The sequence below is a fragment of the Eulemur rufifrons genome, chromosome 29 (assembly GCF_041146395.1).
Source record: "Eulemur rufifrons isolate Redbay chromosome 29, OSU_ERuf_1, whole genome shotgun sequence".
NCBI classification, from domain to species: domain Eukaryota; kingdom Metazoa; phylum Chordata; class Mammalia; order Primates; family Lemuridae; genus Eulemur; species Eulemur rufifrons.
The window spans coordinates 67,522,285-67,534,389 of NC_091011.1; the positions used below are offsets into that span (position 1 = coordinate 67,522,285).

General features: G+C 34.4%; 1 protein-coding gene across 1 annotated transcript in view; it reads right to left on the reverse strand.

Annotated features, from left to right (window-relative positions):
- The window catches only part of SAMTOR (S-adenosylmethionine sensor upstream of mTORC1), a 90,303-nt gene that overhangs the window by 46,758 nt on the left and 31,440 nt on the right, over positions 1-12,105 (reverse strand). Inside the window, exon 3 of the mRNA XM_069461918.1 lies at positions 10,208-10,378. Coding sequence (XP_069318019.1) covers positions 10,208-10,378 — 171 coding nt within the window. The remainder of the gene's footprint in view (positions 1-10,207; positions 10,379-12,105) is intronic.

Genomic DNA, 12,105 nt, shown 5'->3' on the forward strand with positions numbered 1-12,105 from the left:
GAGGTAGCTGAGAAAGAAAAGAAGGATGCAATCCCATTTACAAAAGCTGTGTGTGTGTGTGTGGGAGGGGGGGGGAACCCTAGGAATAAATTTGACCAAGCAGGTAAAAGATCTCTACAAGGAAACTCCAAAACATTTATGAAAGAAACTGAAACTGACACAATCAAATGGAAAAACATCCTATGCTTATAGATCCAAAGAATTAACATCATTAAAATAACCACAATGCCAAAAGCGATCTATACATTCAATGCAATCCCTATCAAAATACCAATATCATTCTTCACAGAATTAGTAAAACTAATTCTAAAATTTGTATGGAAACAAAAAGAACCCAAATAGCCAAAGCAGTCCTGAGCAAAAAGAACAAATCTGAAGGCATCACATTAACTCACTTCAAAATATATTACCAGGTACATAGACCAATGGAACAGAATAGAGAATCCAGAAATAAAGCCACATATTTCCAGCCAAGTGATCTTCAACAAAGCCAACAAGAACTTACATTGGGGAAATGACACCCTCTTTAATAACCAGTGTTGGGAAAACTGTATAGCTACATGCAGAAGAATGAAACTGAACGACCATCTCTCACCATAAATAAAACTCAACTCAAAATCAATTGAAGACTTAAATACAAGACACGAAACTATAAAAATACTAGAAGAAAACTTAGGGGGTAAAATTCTCCTGGACATTGGTCTAGGCAAAGAATTTACGACTAAGACCTCAAATACGAAGACAACAAAATAAAAAATACACAAGTGGGAGTTAATTAAACTAGAAAGTTTCTGTACAGCAAAAGAAATAACATAGTGAAGAGACAACCTGTTGAATGGGAGAAAACATTTGTAAACTATACATCTGACAAAAGAATACCTAGAATCTACAAGGAAGTTAAACAACTTCTCAGAAAAAAACAAATAATCCCATTAAAAAGTGGGCAAAAAAACATGAATAGATATTTCTCAAAAGAAGACATACAAATGATCAACAGATATATGAAAAAATGCTCAACATGACTGATCATCAGGGAAATGCAAATCAAAATCACAATGACATACCATCTTACCCAAGTCAGAATGGTTATTAAAAAGAAAAAATAACAGACGTTGACAGGGAACTCTCAAATATTGTTGGTGGGAATGTAAACTAGTATAGCCACTATGGAAAAATAGTATGAAGGTTTCTCAAAACAAAAGTAGAATTACCATTTGATCCAGCAATCCCACTACTGAGTATCTACCCATAGGAAAAGAAATAAATATATCAAAGGAATACTTACACTTGCCATGTGTATTACAGCACTATTCATAATACCAAAGATATGGAATCAATCTAAATGTCCATCAACAGATAAGTGCACAAAGAAAATGTTGTATATACACAATAGAATACTATTTGGCCATAAAAAAGAATAAATTCAAATCATTTTTGCAGCAATAAATGCACTATCTTAAGTGCAATAAATTTGGGCACGAAAAGACAAATATTGCATGTTCTCACTTAAATGTGAGAGCTTAAAAAATTTGATCACATGGAGGTAGAGTAGAAAGATAACAGAGACTGAGAAGGATGATTGGAGGGGCAGAGGGAGGATAAAGAGAAGAGGGTTAAAGGGTATAAACATACAGTAAGATAGAAGGAATAAATTCAATGTTTGATAGTGGACTAAGAGGAAAAAAATGTTTTGCACTCGGGTGATGGACACCCTAAATACACTGACTTGATCACTAGGGTTATATACATGTAACAAAATTTCACATGTACCCCATAAATTTGTACAAGTAAAAAATTTAAAAAAGGTATTCAAAATAACTTTTCAACTGTTAAGTCCTCCTTATGACACATTACCTATCATGATATTTTACCTCTTTCTCTCACAATCCTTTAAGAATATGTCTAATATTCTAAGGCAGAATGGTGATAAGACTCTTGGATTGGCACTAATATTCTTCATAATCTTTCCTTTGGCTTACTGCCACCACTCTTTCCCTCTTCCTTTTCTCCATCAATTAACAATCTCAAGTAGATAATTATAATAACATGATTCTGCTATCCTGTGTCCTTCCTTCCATCTATCCTTCCTTTCTTCTACCTGCAAAGCACGCATGAAGCCCCTACTCCAGTAACTATAGATATCAAGTAATATCCTGAGTATCATACAAATTGATAAACACTTAAGATCCCAATACTTCAATGGCAAATGACATAAACAGACAATTCTTAAAAATAAAAAAAGGAAAGAAATGATTCTTTTCACAGCTCTGCCTTAGCTGCTAAGAAGCTTAAAGTCAAAATTATATTTCGATTTATAGCAAGGGTAATGGACATAAATGGTAGGCGAGTTTCTTCTCTCACACTGACTAATTGTATTGGTCTGATTCAAGTTATCAAATTTGTGGTCACAGAACTGTTCATAATTTTCCTTTATTATCCTTTTACTGTCAATGAGATCAGTAATGATGGGCCCGCTTCCATTTCTGATATTAGCAATTTCTGCCTTCTCTCTTTTACTTGATTAGCTTGTTTAGAAGTTTATCAATTTCACTGATCTTTTCAAAGAACCCCTTTTGATTTCACTGATTTTCTCTAATGTTTTCCTGCTTTCAATTTCATTGATTTCTTTTTTTTTTTTTTATTTTCCACACCTCAGGATCTTTATTTTTTCTTTAAGATTTTTTTTTTTTAACTTTTACTTTGAAATAACATTAGACTTACAAAAAGTTGTAAAAGCAGAGAGTACAGAGAATGGAGTTCCCATATGCCCTTCACCCAGCTTCCCATAATCCTAACAGCTTACATAACCATAGTAAAATTACAAAAACCTACCATGGTTCAAGTCTGGTTTTTTGACTTTGAAGAGTATTTTAAAGTTTTCCTCATATGGATTTTGTTCATTTTGTTCACTTTATTCCTAAGTTTTTAATCTTTGTTGATGGTGTATTTTTTCCCCTATCATTATGTCCTTCAACTGATTTATTTGTTTTCATGAACACCACTGAATTCTGTATGTCAATTCTATATCCTGCTACCTTATGTAATTCTCTCATTGAGTTCACTTTATTGTTAATTTTCCAGGGCAATGTTTGACTAACTATGGCCCCCATAGGCCATATCTTATTTTTGTAAATAAAGTTTTAATAGGACATAGTCACACTCATTCTTTTATATGTTGTCTTTGGCTGCATTTATGCTACAGTGGCAGAGTTGAGTACTATTTCTGATAAACACTTTTAAAAAAGAAATTGGGAGATACTTTTTAATAAAAAATATAAAACATACTTTAGACCTAAAACCATCATTTTACTTTAAGGGAGACACTAGAGGCATTTCCACTCAAATCAGGAACAAGGCAAAAAGACTCACTATTTCTACTACTATTCAACACTGTACTAGGGAATTAGCTAATGAAATTAGATGAGAGGAATCAATTTAAAGAATAAGAATTTGTGAAGGAGCAAAAATTTCTCTAGAATACCCCAGAGCAGGGTTCAGTAAATTTTTCTATAAAGAGCTAGACAGTAAATATTTCAGTCTTTGTGGGTCATTTGCTCTCTGTTGCAATTTCATTGATTTCTGTTTTAATTTATACCATTTTTCTTTTATTCTGCTCAATTTAATTTGCTCTAATTTTTCTAATTTCCAAAGATAGAAACTTATATTAATTACATCTTTTTTGTTTTCTAATATATGCATTTAATACTACACATTTCCTTTTAAATACTGCTTTCACTACATACCACAAATTCGCTGAGTTGTATTTTCATTTCCATTTAGTTCACAAATATTTTTAAATTCTTTTGAGACTTCTTCTCTGACTCTTGTGTTATTAAATCTACAGATATTTTGGGATTTTCCAGCTCTGTTGCTAGTATTAAATTCTAGCTTAATTCCATTGTAGTATGAGAGCATACTTTGTATGATGATCTGTCTTTTTAAATATGTTAAGATGTGTTTTGTGGCCAAATATGATAGTTTATTTGGTGACTGTTTTGAAAAAATATACTTTTAAAAAGGAAGCAAATAGTTATTTCGTGACAATTACAAATACACACACACACACACACACACACACGATGAAGGAGTGGACACAGCTGTTCTGATGTTAGGGGAATGGGTAATTGGGGTTTGGGATAAAATTTCTAGCAATCACATTATATACAGATACAAAAAGTGCTATATCTCAATTTTGAGATATAGATGACATAAAAATGACTCCAGTAGTAACAAACATTTGATTTTTAATTTGGTTTTCATGAAATGTGTGTGCAAAAAAAAATATATCTTTACTATTTGAACCCTTGCAATCTGGACCCAGAAGTCAAAATAACTTGAACAGATATTTTAAGAGTAGGAAAGAGATAACCCTTGCTAATATTTAAATATGCTATCTATCATCCTATAGGATATTTGTAACTAAATCAAGAGCTGACTTTTATTTCATCTACATCTCTAGAAGAGGTGTGTATGCACATGCACGAGAGAGAGATTTATGGAAAATTGCATATTATTTTGTATTCAGGATCACTTTATTTAGACACATAAAGTGGTAGATTTTTATGATGAACTATATGCAAAACAAATGTTCTAATTACATGGGGAGTTTACAAAATTCTTTATGTGACATGGTCTCTGTGTAAAAAACAATGTCTAGTAAAAAGACTGGAAAGAAATGTACCTAAATGTAACCAGGATTGAGTAATCTACTTTCTATATCTTTAATATCTTCTCTGTACACAAATTTTTCATACCTCAATTTCATTTACAGTCAGAAAAAACGTGTATGAGTGAATTTTAATACAATGTAAGTATTACAAGAGAGGTATAAAAAAGGTTAAATATTGGTATCAAAGAGTATCAATTCTTTGGGAAAGTTCAACGAAAGTTCTAGAAGCAAAGATGCTTCTAATATAATATAACAACTATTATCAGAAAGAGGATATATCCCATTTTCAACTGCCAGAAAGTGAGAACAAACATGTACCATGCTAGGGAAATTTAAAACAGTTCCATATAACCAGAATACAGGCTGCGAGAATGGTGGGAAGAGCAGAAAGAATAAGGATACATACACATGCTGAAGCCAGATGCTATATTAAGGAGTTCAGAGTTTTTAGAAGGAAGAAAATCTAAACTCAGCCATCCTAGGCTACGTCATTCAATACTAAATTTCAATACTAAGTTAAACCTGACCTATAACAATCGTATTTGGATACTTCCCTTTAAATATCCAAAACCAAACTAATTTTTCTCCTTTGAAACTAAACGGGAGACTGGTATTTCTGACTACAGCAGACAAAAAGGTTGGCAAATCCACTGTCAAGACAACAACTATAAAACTGGACAAAATCATCAAAAACAACCATTTTAGTGCTCCAATAGGAGCAAATAAGTTGAAAAGTGTTTATTCATGAAAACCTGCTACACCTAGGTTAAAAAACACAGTAAGGAACTATGGTGTCCTTGCCTGGAGCTGCTCTCATCACCTTCACCCCCTGCTGAGTTGGTATGAAAGTTCTTCCAGGAAGAGCTGGCTGTGAAAAACAGTAGCTTCACTGCTGGAGGGGGCCAACTTGATTTGGAACAAAGGGTGAAAAACCTAAACAGAGCATTGTAAAAGTAGCAAACTTGGTAGCAACAAGCATGCAAAGTCAGTAGATATCCTAGTCTCAGACTGCAGTCCTGGTTGGGCTGAGCTGCAGATTGGAGGACTAGTCAGAAATTTAACAGAAAGATCCTGGAAATGAGATAGGTATAGAGAGGCTAGATAAGCATCCCACATAACCAGGCTGGTGGGGAGGCTATGTGCACATGCAGAGGAGACCCAAGAAGGCCTGGCAGAAAGTAAAAGGTGAGGCACATTTGAAAACTGACTGAATTTTAAAGGAACTTCTCAGCCAAGACACACTCTACCAGCAGAGGATGGAAGCCTTCCTGGGTCAATTGAGGTGTCTGAGTATAACCTCTGATCTATCATTGTTTGACCATTAAGCTAGGCAGATAAAGGTATAAACCCTAGGAAATTAGCCTAAAAAATGAAAGTAACAATTTAAAAAACAACAACAACAACAAAAAACTGAGCATAGACATCTACATGTACAAACTATAAAAGAGACACATTCCACAGATTAAGTCCAGGCAAATTACTGAAAAATCACTGCCACCACCACTTACCCTTTTTTGGGGGAAAAATCCATAATGAAAGTTTCTATCATCTATTATCAAAACTGTCCAGTTCTCAACAAAAAATTATGAGGCATATAAAGAAAAACAGAAAAGTGTAGTCCATACTCAGAGCAAAAAAAAGCAATAAATAGAAATCTACCCTGGGTGACCCCAAATGTTGGATTCAGCAGACAAAAACTTCAAGACAGTGATTATAAAAATGTTCAAAGAATTTAAAGAAACCATGGGAAAAGAATCAAAGGAAAATATAATAATAAAAATGATTCAATAAATAAGGGAATATCAACAATGAAATAGAGACTATAAAAAAAGAATCATATAGAAATCTAGAGTTGACACTTTCCATATGTAATTGTTTTTGATAGAAGTATAATTATGCAATTTCTTAAATTGGCTAACATTTAAAAAAATAAGAATGTCCATAATATCTGAGTTACAGGATGTTTAGTAAGTCATTATGCTTTATAAGCTTTGCAGTAATCCTTGAATAAAGGTAAAGATGCTTTATCCTTTCCTATTGAACTAATCAAAGATATGTTAATTCATTTTTAAATGTAATTGCTTGTAACTAGATAATATTTTGAACATGGTATAAAATCAGAATAACCAAAGGTAATGCTACATTGATGCAGTTTTGGAATTGCTTAAGAGTTTTATTTTCACGGTTACTTTCTGTGTTTATCAAAAATGTTTCTAAAATAATCCAAGTTTATCATTTTCAAGTATTTAATAAAATATTACTTGATACCACAAATCCATTCTGGTACAATGATGTAGAAATAATTTTAAAACTACAGACATACCTTACGGAATTACAGGTTTGGTTCCAGGCCACCACAATAAAGTGAGTATTGCAAGAAAGTGAGTATCGCAAAAAAGTGAGTCACATAAATTTTTTTGGTTTCCCTGTGCATACGAAAGTTATGTTTACACTATAGTCTATTAAATGTGCAATAGCATTATGTCTAAAAAAGGGAATATATCATAATTTAAAAATACTTTATTGCTAAAAAATGCTAGTAATCATGTAAGCCTTCAGCAAATCATGATCTTTTTGCTGGTAGTCTTGCCTCAACACTGATGGCTGCTGACTCATCAGGGTGGTGTATAGTCTGGGGTGGCTGTGGGAATTTCTTAAAATAAGACAACAATAAAGTTTTCCTGCATCTGTTGACTCTACCTATCATGAAAGATTTCTCTGCAGCATATGATGCTGTTTGATAACATTTAACTCACAGAACTTCTTTCAAAATTGGAGTCAATCCTCTCAAACCTGCCACTGCTTTATCGACTAAGTTTATGAAATATTCTAAATCCTTTGTTGTCATTTCAATAATGGTCACAGCCATCTTCACCAGGAATAGATTCCATGTCAGGGAACCACTGTCTGTACTCCTCCCTAAGAAACAACTCCTCATCCTTTCCAATTTTAGCATGAGATTGCAGCAATTCAATCACAACTTCAGGCTCCAGTTCTAATTCTATTATAGTTCTCTTGCTATTTCTACCACATGTGCAGTTCTCCACTGAAGTCTTGAATTCCTCAAAGGCATCCAAGAGGCTTGGAATCAATTCCACTCAAACTCCTGCTCATGTTGATATTGTGACCTCCTCCCATGAATCATGAATGTTCTTCATGGCATCTAGAATGGTGAATCCTTTTCAGTTGACTTTGCCTGGATCCATCAGAGTCATCACTATCTATGGTAGTTATAGTCTTATGAATTGTATTTCTTTTTAATCCATGGGCTGCAGAATGGATATTGTGTTAGTAGGCACAAAAACAAAATTAATCTCCTTGTACATCTCCATCATCGGAGCTCTTGGGTGACCAGGCACATTGTCAATGAGCAGTAATATTTCTAAAGAAATCTCTTTTTGAGCAGTAGGTCTCAATAGAGGGATTAAAATATTCAGCAAATTATGCTGTGAAACAGGATATGCTGACCCAGGTTTTGTTGTTTCATTCATACAGCACAGGCACAGATTTAGCGTAACTCTTAAGGGCTCTAAGATTTTTAGAATGGTAAATGAGCATTGGCTTCAACTATAAGTCACCGGCTGCATTAGCCCCTAACAAGAGAAGAAACCTGACCTTTGAAGCCAGGCACGGACTTCTCCTTCTAGCCATGAAAATCCTACATGACATCTTCTTCCAATAAAAGGCTGTTTTGCCCATACTGAAAATCTGTTGTTTACTGTAGCTACCTTCATGAATGATGTTAGCTAGTTCTTCTGGATAACTTACAGCTTCTCCATCAGTACTTGCTGCTTTACCTTGCGCTTTTACGTTATGACTTCTTTCCTTAAACCTCATGAACTAACCTCTGCTAGTTTCAAACTTTTCTTCTGCAGCTTCCTCACCTCTTTTGGCCTTCATAGAGTAGAAGAGAAGTAGGGCCTTGCTCTGAATTGGGCTTTGGCTTAAGGGAATGATGTAGTTATCTGATCTTTTATCCAGCCCACTATAACTTTCTCCATATCAGCAATAAAGCTGTTTTGCTTTCTTATCACTTGTATGTTCACTGGAGTAGCAGTTTTAATTTTCTTCAAGAACTTTTCCTCTGCATGTACAACGTGTCTAATCATTTGGTGCTAGAGGCCTAGCTTTTGGCCTATCTTGGCTTTCAGCATGTCTCCTCACAAAGCTTAATCACTCCTACCTTTTGATTTAAAGTGAGACATGTGCAATTCTTCTTTTTATTTGAACACTTACAGGCCATTGCAGAGTTATTAATTGGCCCAGTTTCAACATTATGGTCTCAGAAAATAAGGAGGCCCAAGGGGAAAAGGAGAGAGATGGCGGAACAGAAGGTCAGTGGAACAGTCAGACACTCATTTATTAAGTTCACTGCCTTATATGAATGGGGATTGTGGCACCCCCAAACCATTATAATAGTAACATCAAAGATGACTCATCACAGATCACCATAACAGATACAAAGAGAATGAAAGTCTGAAATATTGCAGGAACTACCAAAATGTGACAGACACAAAGTGAGTACATGCTGCTGGAAAAATGGCACTGAGAGACATTTTTGATGCAGGGTTAACCACAAATCTTCAATGTGTAAAAAACACAGTATCTATGAAGCACAATAAAACAAGGCATGCCTACACTAAAAATTAATTGGATTAAAATACTCATATACTTATAAAATTTGTGCCTATATGCACAATCTTTTACTAGCAGGCAGATTTGCATAATAATGGCAATTGGTTCTATTAATAATCTTCTGTTTTTCTCCTTATTTGTAATTTATTAGTGGATAGCTACTTTAAACAGTTTAATTAGATTTTATTATTTTGATTCTTTTTGTTGACAATTATTACATAATTATATGTTATGTTATATGACAGGTAACTATCATATAACATAATATATAATTATTATATAATCATAACATTTTTCTTTTCTTTTTTTTTTTTTTTTTTTTGAGACACAGTCTCGCTCTGTTGCCCGGGCTAGAGTGAGTGCCATGGCGTCAGCCTAGCTCATGGCAACCTCAAACTCCTGGGCTTAAGCGATCCTCCTGCCTCAGCCTCCCGGGTAGCTGGGACTACAGGCATGTGCCACCATGCCCGGCTAATTTTTTCTATATATATTTTAGTTGTCCATATAATTTCTTTCTATTTTTAGTAGAGACAGGGTCTTGCTCTTGCTCAGGCTGGTCTCGAACTCCTGACCTCGAGCTATCCACCCGCCTCGGCCTCCCAGAGTGCTAAGATTACAGGCGTGAGCCACCATGCCCGGCCTCTAATTATAACATTTAATAAACTATTCTTTCTCATTTTTAGTGAGAGAACACATGCTACAGAACCACTCATTTTCCACATAGCTCTTAAAATTTTGTTAGTTTTCTCCCTAATAATATTACAAATCTGCATTTCTCAGCCTGTCATACTACCGGAGGAACAAGGAAACTGCCCATTACTTGGTAGAAACCATTACACTATTTAATATTAACATAGGTAGCCAAGATAATGTTAATAATCAGAGTAGAAGAAATATACTTACTCAGTTATAAATTCAGGGTTTGTAAAGCTGAGGTTGGTTAAATGACCTTCAAGTTTAGAAGACTCATGCATATTTAAGGCTGGAGTGGTCTTAGTGGCGAGTACAGCTCTTTTTTCATCTTTCTCAAGTGCTTTTCTCTTCCCACCATTTTGGAAATATTCTCTGCAAACACTATAAGTCAAAATAAAGTTGTATTTTAAAATACTGTGTGTATGAATATAAAATAAAATGGAAAAACATTAGCTTTTATTAATCAACATGGGGAACTTTCAAATTAAAATTCTTATTGTGAAAATGTCAAATAGAGGGAAGTTTGAATACTCTGTAGCACTTTCAAATTTTTAAAAATTACTATACAATGAAGAATGATCATAAGTTTATGTTTAGCAGATAGAAAACATGTTTTTCAGGAGTTGTTAGTTAGGGACCAGGAGGAAGGGGAAACAGGTGTGGAGGCAAGCCCCAGGAATTTGGTAGAAACACTGTTGCTGGCCAATTAGCAGAGGGTAAGAAAACCACAAATCCAAGAAATGGCCCAACTGCAGAAAAAAACACCTTGTGGCATGCTCACAGATGAGCTGGCAGCGACGTTAGGTGAACTACCCTCATTAACATAGTAAAAATCACACCCACAAATGCCATGACAGTTTACAAATGTCATGGCAGCTCCTGGAAGTTACCCTATAAGGACAAGTTAAGGGAGGGTCCCCGGTTCTAGTAAATCTCCACCCCTCTTGCCTGAATCAAAATGAATATTCTGCCTGCCATTTAGCATACCATAAGATGTAGACATAAAAGTAGAAATGTGTTAAAAACCCAGGGTCTTCCCTACTTGCAGAGATAGACACATTCCTACTCTGGAACATACTATGCTTTAATAAATCTTGCCATTTGGCTTGCTTATTCCCGTTTGGCTCGCTCATTCATTCTGTCCATTCTGTACCAGTAACCATTCTTCAGTACTGGGAACCAAGAACCAGGGAACACGATACAACCTCGAATCTGACAGGAGTATGGACATGCTTATATATATTATAATGAACTTCATTCTTAACTATAATAAAATGTAAGTTCCTCCGGTGAAGCTTCGATAACTCCACTATTCAGTGACAGCATCCAGAAAGAAGAGTAGTCATAGTTAACTTTGAGCCAGCTTTGCTGGTAGTAGACAGAAAACTCAACAGTTGTTTTTGTAGTCCCTCTCAGTTTAATAACAAAGTCAGGTTGTAAACATATTAAGAGTTCAGTTTTCTTTTTATTTGCTCTGAAAGAAGGGCATACAAATCTAGTTCAGGTAAAAATGGTATCACACCATGAAGATATAAGTTCAAAGAGAAGAAAAGTTTGATCATTACAGTGGTTTTTTTTAACACTTGGAAATTGTTCCTATTCATCAGGACATCATTCCTACCTATCCTAATTCTTACACAATTTAAATGCAGATTTGTCAACATGTATTATTTTAAGACCACATACTTAAGTATCTCCTGATGTATTACACTGAGGACACATCACCTATGTAATACCGTTACTAATGATATGCTTAACATGAATCTAATCATAAAAGAAAACTATACTGATCCAAATTGAAAGACAGTTATAAAACTTTGACTTTAAAAAAGTGGCCATGTCATAAAATACGAAAAGAAACTAAGAAAAAGGTGTAGAGTATTTCTAGATTAAAGGAAACCAAAAAGGCTTAACAACTAAGTGCAATGAGTTATCCCCGATGTAATGCTGGACAAAAACCGAAATCTAGCTTATAAAAGACATTACTGTGAAAATTGGGGAAATTTGATTATGGACTACATATTAATAGCATTATATTGATGTTTTATTTCTTGAGTGTGATAGTTGTTTTGTGGTTATGTGGAAGAATGTTCTTAGGTGATACACAT